Below are 19,872 nucleotides of genomic sequence, written 5' to 3'. Positions count from 1 at the left end.
GGCACCTACATTTATTTTAAATTCTGTTTAATGGTATGAGGCACCTACATTTATTTCAAATGCTTTTTAATTGCAGGAGGCATGCAAGCTTACTGCAGAAAATTCAGATCAGCAGAGGGAAAATAGAAGCCACCCCCAATGCACTCCCCACCCAAGATAGCCTGGTAGAGACTGGATGAGGATTTGATTTGGGCTCTGCTAGGAGCCCTTGGGCAAGTGACTTTCTGTCACTTGGCCTCAGTTTTCCCATCCCATCTGGGAAAGGGGATGAAACTCCTGCCTCCTCAGGTCTCAGGGATGTCTATCACTGTTTCTTTTAATCAATTGCTTGTATTGGTGGCTTTTTGCTGGGTGGCGCTGGTGCCCTGGCTGGCCTGAAGGAGGCTCCAGTTAGGGGAGATCAAGCCAGATACGGATGCCTCAGTCCCACTGGGCCAAGGCAGCCTGGATGCATAGAGGGCACTGGGGAGTCATGGGGGAAGCGTGAGCAGGGGAGAGATATGATCAAGCTGTGTTAGAAAGATCCCTCTGAGGTTGACATAGGGACGAGACTGGAGTCCAGAGGTTCTGATAAGAGATACAGGCCCAAGACAGCCCTCCGGGGACCCTCGCTGCCAGCACAGCCTGAGAGAGGCAGATACCACTGGGGGCCTTGCCAGGTCTGGGAAACAGGCCAGGGGTTGGCTCCAAGTCAGCCCCAGATGCTGGCCTGGGCGGCAGTGCCTGGTGCAGCCTTACCCGAGGATCCCCTGGGTGGGGCAGGCGGGGGCCACTGGGCCTGTTTGCTGAGCCCTCACCACGGTGCAGGAAGCCCTGTGTTCAGCACTGTCCCAGCCTCATCTCACCAAGACCCTGGGAGGTGGCTGCTGTCATTGTCCCCATTTGTCAGATGAGGAGACTGAGGCCGAGAGGTAAAGTCACCAGCTCAGAGTGACCCAGTGCATAAAAGGAGGCCCTGAGACATATTCCTGGGAAGTAGGAGGGAGCAATATTGAACATTCTGGGAAGTGAGGGTCTGAGAAAATTCCTGAGGGAGGTGGGCCTGCAAATGATCCTTGAGATGTGGAAGGATTTGGATGGGTGGAAAGAGATGCAGCCCGATGAGCTGGGTTGCAGAACAGCCCAGGCAAAGGTGCAGTGGTAGGAAGGCACAGCATGTCTTTGCACTGCTTGCCATTTTGCCGGTGAGGCCAAGAGGATGCTGGGAGATGAGATTGGAAAGACAATTCCGAGCTAAGGGCTTTGTACCTTAGCCGCTGGTAGGAAATAGGGAGCTGTCAATGATGCTAGAATGAGGAGTGCCTGTTGGGGAGATTTGAGCTTGAGGCTGTGCTGTGTCTGCCCCAGGTTTGGCCTCAGTTTCTCCATTTATGCAGCAAGAGGGATTATCAGGTTGTGACTTCTGGCTTCAGCCTTCTGGTTTCAGGTAAGCGGGAAGGTAAACTCCGCAGGTTGGAAGAAGGTAGAGGAAACCACTGTTAACGGAGGACCTGCTGCCAAAGGGATCACTCCAGGGATGTGTGTTGGGAGTTAAATATCACCGGATTTCTCCACAGGCTTCTTCTTTTGGTCTTGCTTACAAGGGCCTGTTCGGCACTAAATTGTCTCCAGGTCCTCAGACCCCAGCTCATCTCCCTTTTTTGATGAACAACTCACTGTTCAGACATGATGCCCTTCACATGTCACAGGATCTGGCTGGCAGAAAAACAGTTGCTGCCTTATTTTTTCCTATTCCTTTCATTATGGTCTGGGGGCCAGGGCTTCTAACTGGAATAATGGTAAAAGTTCCCTCTTTAAGTCAATGTATTTGGAGAAGAAATGAGCAAACTTAGCACAAAATGTTAACTAATGCCATGAATTCGCAAAAACTGGGGTTGCCTTTGGGGATTTGGGGGACCCTGGTGTGGATCACCTTGGCATTTGCTTCGCCCTCATAGGAGAGGTGGATGACTCCCCTGTCCCATCTTAACAAGGAGCCACTAAAAGTTCAGAGAGGGACAGTGACTTGCCCAGATCACACAGCACAGCACTTGCGTCCCCCACCATGGTGACCCCAGAACTGGGAGGAAAGAGGTGCTGTGCAAGGCACCCAGGTAGAGGCACTGTTCCCACCAGCCCCAGATGACAGCAGAATAACTCATCTGTTCATTTATTCAACAAAGGCAAATGCCCTTTTTTTGCTCCACCCTGTACTGGACATTGCTGGGTCCTGAGAGAAGCGTCAGACCCAGACTATGCTCTGGGCATCTCAGAAAGGGAGTCTTGGTGTGGAAGGGAAACAGAAAACAGTGACTTAACCAACAGGGGTTATATTGGCTCACAAAAGTGAAACGCTGTGAGGAAATATGGCTTTCAAGCTTGGCTTGATCCAGTAACTCGACTCAACATAGTTTTTACTCAGACTTCTTTACAAATTTCATGGTTTCCACCTGGATCCCAGTATCTCCTAGGCCCACATAACTCCACATTTAAAGAGAGGCACAGGGATCCCTGGGTGGCGCAGCGGTTTAGCGCCTGCCTTTGGCCCAGGGCGCGATCCTGGAGACCCGGGATCGAATCCCACGTCGGGCTCCCGGTGCATGGAGCCTGCTTCTCCCTCTGCCTGTGTCTCTGCCTCTCTCTCTCTCACTGTGTGCCTATCATAAATAAATAAAATTAAAAAAAAAAAAAAGAGAGGCACAGACAGAAAAACAGGGGAAGATTGACTGAGACAGAAACAGAGGCAGAGAGACACCTAAAAAGATGGAGACACAAAGAGACAGAGGCAACCCGCTTAAGAGAGCATCTCTCCGTCAGCCATGGGACAAAACCTCCAGCTTCTCTCTGGTTGGGCCAACTTAAGGCCCATGAGCCAATCCTTGTGACCAAGGGGTCATTAGGCAACAGGCTCAGGCCGGAAGCAATCCCTGCCACCAAGGGGTTGGCTTCTGTGGTTGGCTGCTCTGGCCACGCCCCCGTTGCTAGGCGACCATGACGTCTCCTCCACCCCTTTACTCAGTCTCCACCCCCGTCCGTCCCCTGCAGGGTGAGAAGAACCATGGCTTCGAGGTCCTGTACCACAGCGTGAAGCAGGGGCCCATCTCCACCAAGGAGCTGGCTGACTTCATCCGGGAGAGGTGAGGTCCCCACGCCCCGCCCACCCCGGGCCACGCCCCACAGCCCCTCCCCCCGCCGCCTCCGCTACTCGTGGCCCCGCCCTGGCCCCGCCCATCCCGCCTCGGCCACGCCTCACCTGCCCCACCTGGGGGACCCTCCTAACCAGCGGTTCTCCGCACCGCAGCCCCACGTCCGCCCGTCAACCATTCCAAGGCTTCTGACGCCTCCTCCCAAAGAGACGATGATATGACCTACTTACAGGGGGAATTTTGAAAACTCAACCTCATGCCCTGAGTATGATAAAACACATGTATGATGGAATAAATCTACATTTCGGCGTGTAAATGCTCCCACGTCCGTATCCCAGAAAACAGAATAAATTCAAATTGCAAGGCAGCCTTCTGCTCCCCGGCCGCTCACTAGGTGGACGCCCGTTAAATCCGAGCAGAGGGGGGATCCCTGGGTGGCGCAGCGGTTTGGCGCCTGCCTTTGGCCCAGGGCGTGATCCTGGACACCCGGGATTAAGTCCCACGTCGGGCTCCCAGTGCATGGAGCCTGCTTCTCCCTCTGCCTGTGTCTCTGCCTCTCTCTCTCTCTCTGTGACTATCATAAATTAAAAAAAAAAAAAAAATCCGAGCAGAGTTCAAAAGGTGATAACCAGGTTTTTCTCTCTGTGGCTGGATAGCCAGACCCGTCCAAGCTGTACAGGACGGGGGCCACGCTTTACTTTGAGGGCCTTCAGTTCCTGGATCCATCCACGATTGTCTGCGGCGCCCTGTGGGTGCTGCTATTACAAAATGCCTCCATGGGGCAGAGGCCCAGGGGAATGGAGCGTCTCCCAAGGGTGCCCAGAACCTTTCACATCTTTTCTCTGTTCTACTCAGGGCCACCATCGAGGAGACCTACTCAAAGGCTATGGCGAAACTTTCCAAGCTGGCCAGCAATGGGACCCCCGTGGGGTGAGTGGGCTGGGGCTGGTGCTGGGGCAGGGGTCACCGAGGCTGCGGGGTTCTGGGGTATCCAGAGCCTACTCTTGGGTGGACGTCTCTTCACACAAATGATATGTAGACTAGGGAGTCAACCCTCCCCCACTTAAGGGGCTAATTGGACAAAGGAATGTAATTCACTCATTCACATACTACCTCATTCATTTATCGAACACATGTTTACCAAGTACCTGCTGTGTGCGGGCACCACTCTAGGTACTGGACACCCAGCAGCGATAAGTCCTCAGTCACCTTCATGCCATGTTCGTGCCACATACCTGTGGGGTGTGGGGCAGGACAGATGTTAACTGCAAACATGAACAAAAGTCCTTTCCTGGGGTGAAAAGCTCGAGAAAAGTCAGGTGCTTCCTCTGGCGTGGGCAATGATGAGACCGAGCCAACTACAGGGGTATCTGGGTCAGAGACCCCGGCAGGCAGCTCAGCCAGTGCAAAGGCCCTGAGGCAACAATGGATTCTGAATGTTCAAGGTGCAAAGAAGCTGGCATGGCTGCAGGGCCGAGTGAGGAGGAGATGAGACTGGAGGTGGGATGGGGGGAGGGGGGGGGCCACAGGTGATGTGGTCCCCAGTGGCACTAGTAAAATTTCCTGGAGATGCCCTGGGGCAAAAATTTTCAGGGGGAGGGTATGGATGGGAGGCAGCAGGGAGAAGAGATATGAGGGGAGCCAAAGAGGGCTTCTGCTGATGTGGGAAAGCCCTGTGAACTTGGTTTTGAGCAAATTGAGTTGTGGCTGCCCTTGTGTTTTAGCTAGGGCCTGGAGTCCGGAGTGAGGCCCTGGGGGGCCTCAAGGCCTGGATTTAAATAACAGCTCTGATGCTCATTTCCTGAGGGGCCTGGGGTGAGCTGTGGAGCCTCCTATGCCTCAGTTCCCCATCTGTCACAGGCCTGTCTTGTAGTCATGGTGCAGTTGCCTCACAGGGCCTGGAGCACAGTAGGCACCTGCTGTGCTGTCTGAGGAGCCCCCAGGGGGGTTGGGCCTGCTGGACCCTGGGTGTGACCTGTTTCCAGGACCTTCGCCCCACTCTGGGAGGTCTTCCGCGTCTCCTCAGACAAGCTGGCGCTCTGCCACCTGGAGCTGACGCGGAAGCTGCAGGACCTCATCAAGGACGTGCTCCGCTATGGCGAGGAGCAGCTCAAGATACAGAAGAAGGTGCGTGCTGGTGGGCACTGCCCAGCTGGGGGAGGGGGGCGGCGGGGGGCTGCAAAGATCCCAGAACTACTGGGGCCTTTGAACCGCCAGCCCCCTGTGCGCACCTCTGAGAATTCTGTTAATTCCACGGCATCAAACCCAGAATCCCACAAAACCTGAGCATTGTCAAATTTCAGGCTCAGAATTCTGGACCAGAGGTCTGCAGACCATGGGCCACAGAGCAAACCTAGCCTGGCCCTGGATAACCTGAGAGCCAAGAATGGTTTTTACATTTCTAAATGGTGGGGCGGAAACAAAAGAATATTTCACAACAGGTGAAAATTATATGACTCTTGGATTTCAGTGCCAGTAAATAAAGTTTAGGGCAGCTCGGTGGCTCAGGGGTTTAATACCACCTTCAGTCCAGGACGTGATCCTGGAGTCCCGGGATCGAGTCCCATATTGGGCTCCCTGCATGGAACCTGCTTCTCCCTCTGCCTGTGTCTCTGCCTCTCTCTCTCTCTCTCTCTGTGTGTGTCTCTCATGGATAAATAAATAAAATCTTTAAAAAAATAAAAATAAAAAATAAAGTTTAATTGGCTCCAAGCCACTATTCCTTTAGGTATAAAGATATATATGTCCCTTTAGGTATAAAAAGGGAATGAGTAGTAGTTACTACTGTACACTTAAAGATGCTGGGCATGGAGCCTACTTAAAAAAAAAGGCTGAGATGGTAGATTTTCTGTTTTATCATGTTTTTTAAACTGGGGGACAGATCAGGTGCCTTCGTGGCTCAGTTAGTTGAACATCTGACTCTTGATCTCAGCTCTGGTCTTGATCTCAGGGTGGTGACTTTGAGCCCTGCGTTGGGCTCCATGCTAGGCATGGAGCCTTTTTTTTTTTTTTTTTTTTTTGAATGTCTAAGATTTTGGATATTAATAGAATACTCATACAAGGTACTCTGTGGGACCAGGAACCCCACAGAATATTTGGGAAGCTGGGAATTTCACTTCCCAAACATACCTGCGGTCTGCTCAGGTCCTGCACCCCAGTGGGGGCTTCAGGTGCTACCCACACTCCCCTTCTCCATCCCCACAGTGCAAAGAGGAAGCAGTGGGCACCCTGGACGCTGTGCAGGTCCTCGCAGGTGTCAGCCAGCTCCTGCCCAAGTCCCGAGAGAACTACCTGAACCGTTGCATGGACCAGGAGCGGCTGCGGAGGGAGAGCACCAGCCAGAAGGAGATGGACAAGGTGGGTCCCCAGGCACAGGTCCCCAGCCACCGTGGGCCCTCGCAGGTCCGAGGAATGTGCCAAGGGGCCCCAGGGCTGCCTGATGGGAGCATGAAGACATATCACAGAGCGTTGGTCATTGAACCTTCTGTGATCATCACACCCTGGGTGCCCCAAGGAGTCTACCTGCTGGGTGGTGGGCCCCTGGGGGAAGAAATGGCCTGCGTGTCCCCTCCCATCCCCATCCCTTCCCTATGTCTTGTAGGCAGAGACGAAAACAAAGAAGGCGGCAGAGAGCCTGAGGCGCTCGGTGGAGAAGTACAACTCAGCCCGCACTGACTTTGAGCAGAAGATGCTGGACTCAGCTCTGGTAAGAACCTGGCATCGGGACCTTGGAGACCCACACAGCCCCCGGCCCGGCATCTACGGGCGTTGGAAATCCAGAACCTCTGAAACCGTCGACTACCAGGAGGCTTAGAATCACAGGTTTCAAACCATAGAAGTCTAGAGCCACTTAGCTATTGTGATTGTGGTTGCCATTATCATTTCAAAAGCCAAAGCCTTTTTGTGCCTCAGTTTCCCCACCTGTAAAATAGGAACCGTGATTGTACTTGCCTCAGAGAGTTTTTGTGGAGATTAAATGAGTCCCTACATGTGAAGTTTTCAGACTAGTACGAGGTGCATAGAAACCACTCTAGAAGGTATTACTGTTGTTGTTTCTATTATTATTTAAAGACTTATTTATTTGCTTGAGAGGGAGAGAATCTCATGCTCAGTGAGGAGCCCGATGCAAGGCTAGATCTCATGACTGAGATTATGAGCTGAGCCAAAATCAAGAGTCGGATGCTGAACCGACTGAGCCACCCAGGCTCCCCTATTTCTATCATTACTAATAAGGTTTTGAACAGGATAGACAGGGTTAGAAGCCAAGAGCCTACTGACAGTTCATGGTGGCGAAAGAGCTGGGTTCTGCTCCAGTCTCTATTCTTTACCAGCTATGTAATGTTTTTATGAGACACTGTTCCTCTCTGGGACTCTGTCTACCCAAAATGTATAAAAAAGCAGATTGGAATCCCAGGATTAGGAATCAGATTTTTTTTCCTGACTTTGGTAGTTGTAAATGATAGAAACCTTCATTCAAACTGACAAGGAAGATTTATAGACCCAGGGGACTAAAAGTTTGTGATTGTGAGGAGAGCTTCAGGCATGGCTGGATCCAGGAACTCAAATGGTGTTGGCAGAAAGTTCTGCCTTTCTGCTTTTCGAGACTGTTTTCCTCCCCGGGGGCTTCCCTCCCATGTAGAGATGCCCTCCTAGGCGTATATAGAGGGGTGTGTGTGTGTGTGTGTGTGTGTGCACACGTGCACAGCAAAGTGGCTGCCAGCAGTACCCATATGTTTACCATTGTCTTGACGTGTAAAAGTGTCTCCTTTCCCATAGTTTTAGCAAAAGTCCCAGGGAAGACATTTGGGTCTTCCCCAAACCAGTCACTGAGGCCAGGGGGTTGGAACGTTCTGATCAGTCAGGCTGGGTCACCTGGCCACTCCCTGTGGCCTCCACCTCCCCATTTTCTGCTCCCTTCCTGGCTCAGCGCTTCCAAGCCATGGAGGAGACCCACCTGCGGCACATGAAGGCACTGCTCGGCTCCTATGCCCACTCGGTGGAGGACACCCATGTGCAGATTGGGCAGGTGAGTGGAGCCAGCGGTAGGAAGCAAAGTCAAGGGTGCCAGGCAAGGGGCCCTGGCCGCACCCAGTCACACACTTCATTCACCCGGCCCAGGTGCATGAGGAGTTTAAGCAGAACATAGAGAATGTCAGTGTGGAGATGCTCCTGAGGAAGTTTGCAGAGAGCAAGGGCACGGGCCGGGAGAAGCCTGGTGAGTTGGGACATCCCTGGGGGTCGGGTTCTGGGGCCACCTCTGCAGGGAAGGAACAGGGGACTGATCCTCCGTGCACCCTGGTGTCCTCATCAGATAAATGGGCTAATGACAAATCTATCTCTGCAGCCCACACAGGAAAAGGATTTGATGTCCATCTTTTTTTCTATAAGTATATTTAAGTCATCTCTACACCCAATGTGGGGCTTGGACTCATGATCCCGAGATCAAGAGTCACATGCTTGTCCAACTGAGCCAGTCAGGCCCCCTTTGATGCTTCATCTTACGGATAAATCTTACAACCAGATACCAGGCCTTGAATGCCAGGCCCAGCTGTTCATACTTTACCCTGAGGGCCCAGGGGAGCCATTGGAGATTGGTGAGCAAAGGACCAGTTTGAAAAAAATGTCCAGATAAGGGATCTAGAAAGAGTTGAGAGCGAAAGTTTTGGGGTCAGATCTGGGTCTGGTCTTTTCTTCATTGCTTGCTGTATGACCTTGGATGTCTGTGTTGACATCCCTGAGCCTCAGCTTCTTCATCAGTAAAGTGGGGTTGATAATCACTCCCACCTAATGAAGTTATGAATATTCAGTAATTTGATGCCAATAAAGGGCAAAGTGTGTGCTGAGCATACAATAGGCATTCAATGAATGCTGGTATACAGTTTACGTCCTCAAGTCAGTCACTAACAACTGTCCTTAATCCCTCCTGTCTCTATAATGCAGCCCTGGCTCAGGCTGTATCTCCTGGTGTGGGACCCCACTCTTGCTCTTCACTGGCTGCAGATCTGTTATGCTCCTGCTCATGTACCCTCCATGGCTCCCATCACCTTTGGGAGAGAGTCCCAGCTCCTCATATTGGCACTTGAGGTTCGGTCCACTGCACAGACTCGTAGTCCATCCCTTGACCCACTCAAGTGCCTGTGAGAAATGCTGGAAGTAGAAAAAGGAACTCAGGCATCACCCTCTCCGGTCCATCCCAAGGCAGGACAGAACCCAGGGCGCATCCCACTCACAAGCATCTCTGGGGCTCTTCCAGCATCTCGGCTTGTGCGCTGGACCCTGAGTAGCCTTGAGCTCAGATCCAGGGGCCATTGCGAGTCCGAGGATGTACTGCTCCCCTTCCCAGGCCCGGTCTCCCAGCCAGGCTGAGTTTCTCACTCTCTCCTATCTCAGGGCCTTTGGATTTTGAGACATACAGTGCGGCTGCCCTGCAGGAAGGCAAGTACGTCTGGGCCTGGATGCCCAGGCTGGACGGTGGGGATGAGCAAGGCGGGTCTGAATGAAAGGGGGCACCTCCAGGGCTCAGCTGCATCCCCCTCATCTGTTCTCAGCAATGAAACGTTTGCGGGGAGCCAAGGCCTTTCGCCTCCCAGGATTGAGCCGGCGGGAGCGGGAGCCACCTGCAGCTGTGTGAGGAAGCACCCCCTGCCCCGCCCGGGCCCAGACTAGCCCGGGTTCTCTTCCCTCTTCCCAAGCTATCCTCTCCCAGAAGTTCCCTGCTGAGGGTAGCCCCGGAGAATTCCTGTTCCAGGCTGGCCCAGGAGAACCTCCATCCCGGGCCACTATTGCCACTGTCCAACCTAGTCCAAAATTCTTCCTTTGCCAAGGCTAGCCCTAGTATTTCCCTGCTGAGGCTAGCTCCTACCTTCCCTGCCTTCTCAAGCCAGCCCTTCAAATGAGCTCTAGGGTCCCTCCCCTGCCAAGCTGTTTGAAAACACCCTGTGCTCAGCTAACTCCAGACTCACTACCCCCAGCTCCAAGCAAACCTCTCGGCCCCATCACCTGGAGGACTAGCTCAAGACAATATCACAGCCCAGGGGCTGCCCCCCGGGTGCCATGTCCAGTGTTGGGTGTTGGGGGCATGCAGATGAAGTGGGAGGGCTGACATGAGCATCTCTTTCTCCATCCCCAGAGATTCCCTGGAGCCCAATTCAGGGGTGAGTACTATGGGAGGGACCGGGGGTGTGGGGGGGGGGCGCAAGTGGGAGGGGTTCAATCCCACCTTGACCCCAAGCCTGGAAGCCAGGCATGGAGCTGGTGGGGCTCAATCTCATCTCAGTTGCAGACTCCTGTGGGCCACATGGGAGGGACCGATGTCCTCACTTAGCTTCAATTTGCCAGTCTCACCACCTTAGCACAGGCATGCTCTGTTCACTCAAGAATCTGCTTGCGCCAGGGAATACTCTTACTGCCGTTGGGGCTGTTTTTAGGTCTGAGTCAGGGCCCAGAGGTGGGAGGGGGTGTGGCAGGGCGAGTGGGGAGGTGCGGTAGCGGGGAGTCTGACTCACTGCTTGTCCTCCTAGACATGTCCAGAAGTGGATGAAGAAGGTTTCACTGTCCGGCCTGATGTGACTCAGAATAATATCCTCCTTGCGCCCCCTGGGGGCAACTATTGGCACAGCAAGGACAAAGCTCTGCCCGCAGTGATTCCCTCCACTAATAGCAACCCTCTCTGTGTTCCAACTGCCCGGAACCTGTGGTGTGGACAAAGCAGAATAAAGACACCTGCCCCATGGGGTCAGGGCTGAGCAAGAGGGAGAGAGGGAGAGCCCAGAGGGCTTCCTGGAGGAGGGGGCACCGGTGTTGGGGTTTAGCGTCTGAATGAGTTTGCGAGTTAGGGCTGGGCACCGTGGTGCAAAGGCTTGGAGCAAAAACACGGTGGCCAGGCCAGGCAGCAGGTGGTGAGAGATGGGATCGTGTAGGGCATTGAAAGATCTGAGCAGGAAGGGGCGGTTTTGAGGGCTGTTTTGAGGGCGGTTTTGAGACCCCCACCCTGGGATCTGCTTGGCCCCTTGACTGTGGCGCATGCGCGGCGGAGCCCTCCCGCTTTTCCTCCAGTGACTCCGACTTCGATGATGAGGAGCCTCGAAAGTTCTATGTGCACATCAAGCCTGCCCCTGCCGGGGCACCGGCCTGCAGCCCTGAGGCAGCTGCTGCCCAACTCAGGGCCACAGCCGGCAGCCTCATCCTTCCTCCTGGCCCAGGGGTGAGGCATAGGAGGGGTGTTCTGGGTGGGGCTGATGGCGCTGGCGGGATGCACCTGACCTGATGCCACCCACTTTGTCCACAGGGCACCATAAAACGTCATTCTTCACGTGAGCAGCCTGTTAAAGGGTCTTCGGTTTGGGGAGGAGCACGTGGCGGGGAGGCTGGGCATGGCGTGTGAGTGTGGTTTGAATCCCAGCTCTGCTGTGTGACTTGGGGCAGGCTGCTTACCCACTCTGACCCTCAGTCTCTTCTATAAAATGGGGTCATTACGAGAATGAAATGAGAGCTGAAGGAAGGAGCAGGGCTGGGAAAGAAGCCAAAACCTGGAGGCGGGTTGGCTCAGGCTCAAATCCCTGTTTGCCTGACTTGCTAGTCACCTTGGGCAGCTGGCTGGACAGCCCCACGCCTTAGTCTCTTGTTCTGTGGCGGGGGGTAGGGGTGGGGGCACAGCAGACAGGGCGAGAGGAAGGCTCAGGGAGGTGCATCTCTCACAGGGGACACCACTGGGAAACCACAGAGGCCTCGATCTGCCCCGAGAACCAGCAGGTGGGTCCTACAGGGGTGGGACAGATGGCCCACATGAGTGGGGAGGTGGGGGCCACCCCCAATTCCTCTCCTCCTCCCCTTCTCTCAGCCTGGCAGGGAGTTGAGGGCATGCTGTTTTTGAGGAACTCCTTATTCATTTGATGAACATTTACTGAGCACCTCTTGTGTACTCGTGCTATTCCGGGTTCAGAGACGTAGGACCAAGACAGGTCTTCCTTCTCAGATTCACATTCTAGTGGCACGGATTTTAAGAACAGCAAATAAGTTAGAGAATGTTCAGTACTTCCAGGTGCTATAAAGAAACTCAAGCAGGCAATGTGGTGGGTGGAAGATACCAGGGGGCAGCTTCAGTTGAGGAGGCAGAGGGTCCTCTGGAGTGGGGGTGGGGAAGGGGGACTTGGAGCTGAGCCTTGAAGAGAGCAGGATGTGGCCTCAGGAAAAGTGGGGGGTCGGAGGTCAGGACCAAGAGCAGCCTGTGCAAAGGCCCTGGGGGTGGGGGGGAAGCATAGAAGCGATAGAAACTATCCTTCCTGTCCACTTCGTCCACAGCTGTGCAGAGAAGCTGCAGTCAGATGAGCAGTTTTCCAAGAACCTCTTTGGGCCGCCCCTGGAGTCGGCCTTTGACCACGAAGACTTTACAGGTGATGGGGGTAGGGGCTTCTGGGGCACAGCCTCGGTTGGCAGGCGGCTGGGCGGGGCTGTTGCAAGGGTAGGTGGGAGGGTGGGCCAGGCTGGAGGGAGCCCGTGAGGGTCCTGTGTGGGTCACTGAGAAGGTAGGCCGGTCCATGGGCTGGTAGGCGGGGCCACAGCCTGAGTGGGCGGGGCCGGCGAGAGGCTGAGGCCTCGGTGGTGTCGGGACTGCGGCTGGATGGGCGGAGCAGCAGCGAGAGGGGCGTGGCCGGGTGTGGCCGGGGTGGGCGCGGCTTCGAGTGGGCGTGGCCCGCAGGCGGAAGGCCGGGCCTCCGTGTGGGCGGGGTCTGGAGCTGGCACCCCCGCCCCCCCTCCAGGCTCCAGCAGCCTCGGCTTCACCTCCAGCCCCTCACCTTTCTCCTCCTCGTCGCCCGAGAATGTGGAGGACTCCGGCCTGGACTCGCCATCCCACGTGGCGCCCGGCCCCTCCCCGGATTCCTGGGTCCCCCGCCCGGGCACCCCGCAGAGCCCACCTAGCTATAGGGCACCGGCCTCCGAGTCGAGGGGGACACGGCCCCTGCCAGCGTCGGACTCGCCACAGCCCCTCGCCCCATCCCCGGGTCCCTGGGGGCTGGAGGCTGTGGCTGGAGGAGGTGAGTCCAGGAGTCAGAGTTATCAGAGCCCTGGGTGGGGAAGACCGAGCGCCTGCTGTGGCCAGGGCCTGGATGGGGTGCTGGGGACACAGCCCAGAACCCTCCCCCTTGCAGAGACAACAGTGAGCTGGATATTTAATGAGGTGGAAGTGGCAGGTGCCTGATGAGGGCCCAGAAGGTTGCAACCTCCCTGAGGAGGTGACCTCTGAGCTAAAACATGATAGAGGTGAAGAAAGAGCCATTTGGACATGGGAGGCATGGCCTTCCCAGTAGAGGGCACATCCTGTGCAAAGGCCCTGGGGTCGTAGCCTACTAGGCCCTCTGAGGAACAGCTGGGGGGTGAGGCTGGTGAGGCTGGAACAGAGTGATGACAGCGAAAAGGGGAGAGAGAAGGGAGATGGGTCCAAGCAGCACCTGGTGGTCTCTGGGAGTGATGTGAGTTTTACACCTAGTGAGGCCTGCACCACAGAGGGGAGGGCTGTGAGCTGAACAAGGATGACACCTGACTCAGACTGGGGTCCCTCTGTCCACCTGGGGGTGATGATGGGGACTGGAGACGAGGGAGGTGAGTGAGTCCAGGGAAGTGGTGATGGGGTAACAGTGAGGAGAAGCAGGCACGCAGGTACAGGGAGGGGTGAGAGAGCACAGGAGTCAGGGTGGAGGGCTTGGAGGCAGCTGGCCACTCTTCCAAGGAGGGGCAGAAGGGCCAGGAAACGTGGGGCAGAAGTGGCTGGAAGGGGGCATGTTGAGACTGGGCCTTTAGACGTCAGGTGCATAGTGGACCCTGAGTTCAGGGGAGGCCAGACTGGAGCAACCCGCAGGCAGCTGTGTGAAGCAGGAGGGGAGGCCACCCAGAAGGGCCCAGGGTGAGCTGGGGCAGGGCTGCAGGTTGGGAGGAAGAGGTGGGGGGGGCTGGGTCAGAGAGGGCTGTGGGCTGGGACCACATGAGGTCCCCAGCAGTGGCGACAGGGGTGTTTGGCACCATCCTTGATTAGAGAAAGAGCCGGTTTGGAGCTGGTTCAAGGGAGGCCCCAGGGGAGTGAGTGTAGACCACCCTTGGAGACTAGTCAAGTGGAGTTGTCTGAGCTTCACTCTAGAACTGGGGTTCTCAACCAGGCCAGTTCTGCCCCCACGGGACACTTGGCAGTGTCACCACTGATAGTAGATTGTCACCGCTAGGGAGATGGATACTGGGGACATCTAGCAGGTGTCACAGCAGTGCCATTGAGGAGCCCTGGGGTAGAGAGGAGCACACCTGGGGTGTAGGTGGAGGGGAGGGGGTGGCGAGTAAGCGTCCGTAGATGGAATAGAGCAAGGCCCTGAGTGTTAGGCAGTGATTAGTGACCTTAGTGGGCCAGACCCAGGTCAGATATGGAGACTCCTGCACACTCGCAGAGAGGATGATGGTCACAGAATCACTGATGGTGGATAAAAACCCTCTGCTGATCCCCCCACCCCGTGTTGTCCTGGCCTCCCAGCCCTCACTCAGTTATTGGGCCATCAGACCGGTGTCTGGGAGGCTCAGGGTTGCAGATGGCCTCTGCCGTCCTGTCTGGCACTTTGTCGGCAGACCCAGGAGGTCTCCCCAAAATAAGCCCGACTCCCAGTGTTGGCCCGAGTGCCTTTTCTGGGGAGGCCTGAGGCCTGGAGCATCTCAGCTGTAGAGCTGTATCACACTCACTCCCCAGACCTGATGCCTGTACCTGCTGACCTTGCAGCCAGAGAAGGCCTGGCGGCCCCACCCCGGAGAGCCCGCACCAGGAAGGTGTCCTGCCCCCTCACACGCAGCAACGGGGACCTGGTAGGGTGAGGGAGCTCGGCAGGAGTGGGGTGGGGGGCGCCTTTGGTAGGGGGTGGGCAGCATCGGGGTGCTGCTCCTGGGCAGTCACAGCCTGGCCTGTCTCCTTCCCCAGTCCCGGTCTCTGAGCCCCTCCCCACTGGGCTCCTCCACCACCAGCACCCTCTCGGACCGGCCCAGCTTCTCATCACAGACGGGACACGGTACGGTGGGCCCCTCTCTGGGCCTCACTCCCACCCTCTCTGGCCCTGGGTGGGTGGCTAAGTGATGCCTTGGAGGCCCTGCTGGCAGAAGGTGGGTTCTGGAGCCTGGGACCTGGGCCCACTCTGTCTGTCCCCATTCCCACCAGGAGTCTCCCGGGGACCCAGCCCCGTGGTCCTGGGCTCCCAGGATGCCTTGCCTGTAGCCACTGCCTTCACAGAATATGTCCATGCCTACTTTCGAGGTCACAGCCCCAGGTACGCAGTGATGAGGGGACAGTGCAAATGATGACAGGGGATAAACAGGACTCTCTGGGGCCTGTGGGTCTGGGTTCCAGGAGAGGCAGCCCTCAGGTGTATTTCGTGACCTGATTTACCATGGAAGGGCCTCAAACTCTGAGCCAAGCAACCAGGCCCCTGTCCTGGGGGCAGTGGGAGCCATGGAGGGTGTCTGACGAGCGCTAGACCTCGTAACCATAGTTCAGAGCACCTCCTCTGAGGCTGCTCTGGGCATCACACTGAATGAAGACCATGAGGCCAGAGGCCATGTCCTTGGAGGGCTGGGTTAAGGGTGAGTTGAGGGGCCAGGAATAATCTGGGGGCAGTGCCAGAGGAAAAACCTTAAGATCAAATCACAAAGGGGAAGGTATTAGACCTGAAACCCAAGGTGGGGACAGTTATATGGCTGAATGTTTTGCTTCAAGCTTCCTGGTGGCCTAGGGGAAAAGAGAGCTAGGGAAGGGGATGCCCCTGCCTCCTTCAGCCTAGTGTGGTTTCTTCCTGCTGCCTGGATCGCTGTCCAGGCAAGGACACGAGGAGGGAATGGTGGGAGTAAGGATGCTGGGCATGGTTGGGGCCTGGCATCTTCTGAGGGGCTCCAGTGGAGCCGGGAGAGAGGGGAGGATGAAGTGCCAGTGGAGCCCTGAGCCCTGAGCCCACACCCAGTCTCCTCACCGCCCCCCGGCCACCCCCCAGCTGCCTGGCTCGAGTATCTGGGGAACTGACCATGACCTTCCCGGCTGGCATCGTGCGTGTGTTCAGCGCGACCCCACCCCCACCTGTCCTCAGCTTCCGCCTCGTGCACACGTCCGCCATCGAGCACTACCAGCCCAACGCTGACCTGCTCTTCAGGTACTCCAGGAGGAGCGGGGGTCAGAGGCAGGGGGGCCCAGAGGCTGGTGGGGGCCAGGAGCTCCCTGCCTGGGACGCCCGGCCCTGCCTCCTGGGATCTGCCGCATGGCCCTGGGCCGATCAGTCTCCTTCCCGGACCTCACTCTTCTTTCCTTCTTCGCTTCCCACCCACCCACCCACCTACCCCTCCCACCTACCCCCCCCTCCGCCCCGGGAGACATGCTTGACTGGGCCCAAGGTGGACCTGGGAATGTGCACCTGCAGGAAGCCCTAGGGGTAGGTCAGCTGCTGAGGGCCTGGGGAAGGTGTCCCCCGGAGGTTGGGGTCATGGTTCCTGGTCTCTGTAGCGACCCCTCCCAGAGCGACCCTGAGACCAAAGACTTCTGGCTCAACATGGGGGCTCTGACGGAGGCCCTGCAGCGCCAGGCAGAGCAGAACCCCGCTGCCTCCTACTACAACGTCGTGCTGCTGCGGTACCAGGTGGGCCGCGTGGATGGGATGGGGCGGGGAGCCGGGTGGGCTGGGAGGGAGCCCGTGGCTGGTGGCTGGGGAGGGCCTGGGGGGAGGCCCGGGCCCCATTCGTGCAGGGGGGTGGTGGTGGGGGCGCCAGAGTGTAAATCAGAAGAGGCCCCATCCCTGGACCCCCTGCCCAGGCGCCCACTGGGCCACAAGTCTCAGAACGAGGCATTCTCCTGCCCTCTGCTGGAAACGTGGTATCAGACAGACTGGGCTCTAAAATCTGCCTGAGGAGAAAGGAAGAGGTCCGAGGGGTGGTATATGCCGCCCCGAGTCAGCTCTGACACGCTGCGTGCCAGGCAGGGTCAGGGTGGTTGCGTCGCGCACCGCGTGGCAGGACAGGACGGCCTAAGCTGTGTCCTCTCTCCTGTCCTCGCTCCTCCTAGTTCTCTCGCCCGGGTCCCCAGTCCGTGCCTCTACAGCTGAGCGCCCACTGGCAGTGCGGGGCGACCCTCACTCAGGTCTCAGTGGAGTACAGCTACCGGCCCGGTGCCACAGCCGTGCCCACACCACTCACCAATGTCCAGATCCTGCTGCCTGTCGGCGAGCCTGTGACCAACATCCGCCTACAGCCGGCCGCCACTTGGTGAGGGCGTGGGGGAGGCCAAAGGAGGCCCAACAGTGACCCTAGAAGCCTCCCAGACCTCTCCATGATGCTAGGAGAGCATCTAAAGGACCTATAGGGTCCACCGTAGGTCCGACCATGCAGTGTGAGCTCACCTTGCTTAGAGCTAGGGGTGACATTATTAAAAATAATAATATTGGACACCGGCAGCTTCCTGCGTGTCAGGCATGTTCTATGTGCTCTACATACAAGGACTGGCTCAGGGTTTCTGGGTGTGGACCACCTTGAGGTGTGGACTGCCATCATCCCCCTTTATGGAGGGGAACTGAGGCAGAGGGAGGCTAGTCACTTAATCTGGGGTCACACCAGGATTTGAACTCAGCTGCCCACTCTCTGCCCTAAGGAAGCCTGACTTTTTTTTTTTTTTTAAGACTTTACCTATTCATTTGAAAGAGAGAGAGAATGGGGGTGGGGGGGAGGCAGAGGGAGGAGCAGACTCCCTGCTGAGCTCACAGGGCTTAATCCTAGGACCCAGAGATCATGACCCAAACCAAAGGCAGATGCTTAATCAACTGAGCCACCCAGGCGCCCTGAAGAAGCCAGATTTTTTTTTTAAGATTTTACTTATCTTTCATGAGAGACACACAGAGAGAGAGAGGCAGAGACACAGGCAGAGGGAGAAGCAGGCTCCCCATAGGGAGCCCGATGTGGGACTCGATCCCAGACCCCAGGATCATACCCTGAGCCAAAGGCAGGCGCTCAATGGCTGAGTCACACAGGCGTCCCTTTTCTTTCTTTCTTTTTTTTTTAATTTTATTTGTTTATTTGACAGAAAGAGAGAGCTGGAGCAGGGGGAGCAAGAGGGAGAGGGAGAGGGAGAGGGAGAAGCCAGCCCCCTGCTGAGCAGAGCTTCATGCAGGGCTTGATCCCAGGACCTCAGGACCCTAACCTGAGCCAAAGGCAGCCGCTCAACCAAATGAGCCACCCAGGTGTCCCGAGAAGCCAGACTTAAAGGACTAAGTGCATTATCTAAAAAAAAGCTGTAAGGCCATGGGGTCCTGGGGGGCCAGCTACTCTATATCCCACACCCATCTTACAGATGGGGAAACTGAGGTGAGGGAGAAGACCTGCCTGGCTGGGTTAATGTAGCTGAGAGATGACTGAGCTGGGACCCTTGACTCCCAAGGTCCTCTCTAGGAGAGACGTGACTAAGCTTTTCTTGATGCCAGGAATCTGGAGGAGAAGCGGCTCCTTTGGAAGCTGCCAGATGTGTCTGAAGCAGGGGGTGAGTTATGATTGTGCATGAGATCATGGGGTGGGGGAGGGGAGGGGTGGGTTCAGGTTGAGGGTATGCTGGCTGAGAAAGTAGACATGGAGAAGAGCTTAAAAGGGCTTTGACAAAGCTGTGGGAAAAGAAGTGGGGCAGACCCAGCAGGTACAAAGGCCCTGAGGCAGGACTCCTTTGCAATTTACACATAGCCCTGAGGGGGCCAAAGGAGAAGGGTGCAGGGGCACACGAGGAGGTCAGAAGAGGCAGATAGAGGCAACAGACACAGAGCAAAGGGCTTGGGAGAGCCCAGGTCACTGCAGGACTGGGGCTGAGGCTGGGGCACGGCTGACCTCAGGCCTCCCCAGGCTCTGGCCACCTATCTGCCAGCTGGGAGCCGTGCTCGGGGCCCAGCACACCCAGCCCTGTGGCCGCCCAGTTCACCAGCGAGGGGACCACTCTGTCCGGCGTGGACCTGGAGTTGGTGGGCAGTGGCTACCGCATGTCACTTGTAAAGAGGAGGTTTGCTACAGGTACTCCCGCCCCTGCTGCTGCTTACTCTGGAGTCCAGACCCTTCCGGGCCCTGAGGCCCACCCCCTACTTCTGCCAGGGTGTGGGGATGTGGGGGAGGCATCTGGGGTGTTTGGGAAGGTTGGTGGGGGCTGGGCTCTGGAGACCCAGGATGGTAGGTGCTGGTGGGGAGGGCTAGTCAGGGCCTCAGTGGGAGGGATCGAAGGGCCCTTGTGGGGCATCCTGGCAAGGACCCAAGGCAGGCAGCCAGAAGCCACACTGCCCCCCCCATCCTCCGGCCACCACTAGGGGTTGCTGGGGCCCATGGGGCAGTGGGGATAGTGAGCACAGGGGTGTTTCGAAGAGGATTGGGAGATCCCAGGGTAGGGGCAAGGGACGCCCCCCCCTTCCTTCCGCTCATGGCACCCTGCCCACAGGGATGTACCTGGTAAGCTGCTGAGCCTGCAGAGGCCGACCAGCACGGCTGGCCCCAGCTCTGCACTGCGTCCTGGTGCTCGCTGACTCATCCCTGCCTTCCTGCCGGATCCTGGGATCCCACCCCGGCCTCCCTGGGTGGGGGGGCCCTGACTCTGTGCAGAGGAGCCCCACACCCAGCCTGGCTGAGCCGGAGACCCACTCCTGTGCAAGCCAATTCCCATGCAGGTCCTTGGACTTTTAATGTTCTTTGAATAAACTTTATTTTCTAATAAAATAAATAAGCCTTT

The 19,872-nt window shown here is 56.7% G+C and overlaps 1 protein-coding gene across 8 annotated transcripts in view; it reads left to right on the top strand.

Moving 5' to 3' along the window:
• The window catches only part of FCHO1 (FCH and mu domain containing endocytic adaptor 1), a 26,892-nt gene extending 7,020 nt beyond the window's left edge, over positions 1 to 19,872 (top strand). For 2 of the 8 annotated variants that reach the window (XM_038566884.1, XM_038566885.1), the window contains exons 3-28: positions 1,348 to 1,426; positions 3,025 to 3,116; positions 3,981 to 4,055; positions 5,111 to 5,252; positions 6,330 to 6,482; positions 6,727 to 6,831; positions 8,053 to 8,151; positions 8,244 to 8,340; positions 9,516 to 9,560; positions 9,674 to 9,752; positions 10,255 to 10,279; positions 10,646 to 10,703; positions 11,150 to 11,328; positions 11,413 to 11,437; positions 11,825 to 11,876; positions 12,426 to 12,517; positions 12,884 to 13,159; positions 14,848 to 14,960; positions 15,073 to 15,160; positions 15,307 to 15,415; positions 16,133 to 16,288; positions 16,636 to 16,768; positions 17,191 to 17,390; positions 18,599 to 18,654; positions 19,005 to 19,169; positions 19,585 to 19,872. In XM_038566884.1, coding sequence (XP_038422812.1) covers positions 4,012 to 4,055; positions 5,111 to 5,252; positions 6,330 to 6,482; positions 6,727 to 6,831; positions 8,053 to 8,151; positions 8,244 to 8,340; positions 9,516 to 9,560; positions 9,674 to 9,752; positions 10,255 to 10,279; positions 10,646 to 10,703; positions 11,150 to 11,328; positions 11,413 to 11,437; positions 11,825 to 11,876; positions 12,426 to 12,517; positions 12,884 to 13,159; positions 14,848 to 14,960; positions 15,073 to 15,160; positions 15,307 to 15,415; positions 16,133 to 16,288; positions 16,636 to 16,768; positions 17,191 to 17,390; positions 18,599 to 18,654; positions 19,005 to 19,169; positions 19,585 to 19,607 — 2,514 coding nt within the window. In that variant the 5' untranslated portion in view covers positions 1,348 to 1,426; positions 3,025 to 3,116; positions 3,981 to 4,011 and the 3' untranslated portion in view covers positions 19,608 to 19,872. The remainder of the gene's footprint in view (positions 1 to 1,347; positions 1,427 to 3,024; positions 3,117 to 3,980; positions 4,056 to 5,110; positions 5,253 to 6,329; positions 6,483 to 6,726; positions 6,832 to 8,052; positions 8,152 to 8,243; positions 8,341 to 9,515; positions 9,561 to 9,673; positions 9,753 to 10,254; positions 10,280 to 10,645; positions 10,704 to 11,149; positions 11,329 to 11,412; positions 11,438 to 11,824; positions 11,877 to 12,425; positions 12,518 to 12,883; positions 13,160 to 14,847; positions 14,961 to 15,072; positions 15,161 to 15,306; positions 15,416 to 16,132; positions 16,289 to 16,635; positions 16,769 to 17,190; positions 17,391 to 18,598; positions 18,655 to 19,004; positions 19,170 to 19,584) is intronic. The other 6 variants (XM_038566881.1, XM_038566882.1, XM_038566886.1 and 3 more) reach the window with 5 other exon arrangements.

The sequence above is a fragment of the Canis lupus genome, chromosome 20 (assembly GCF_011100685.1).
Source record: "Canis lupus familiaris isolate Mischka breed German Shepherd chromosome 20, alternate assembly UU_Cfam_GSD_1.0, whole genome shotgun sequence".
Taxonomy (NCBI): Eukaryota; Metazoa; Chordata; class Mammalia; order Carnivora; family Canidae; genus Canis; species Canis lupus.
The sequence above is the reverse complement of the archived record's forward strand: the minus strand, read 5'-3'. Positions and strand labels throughout refer to the sequence as shown.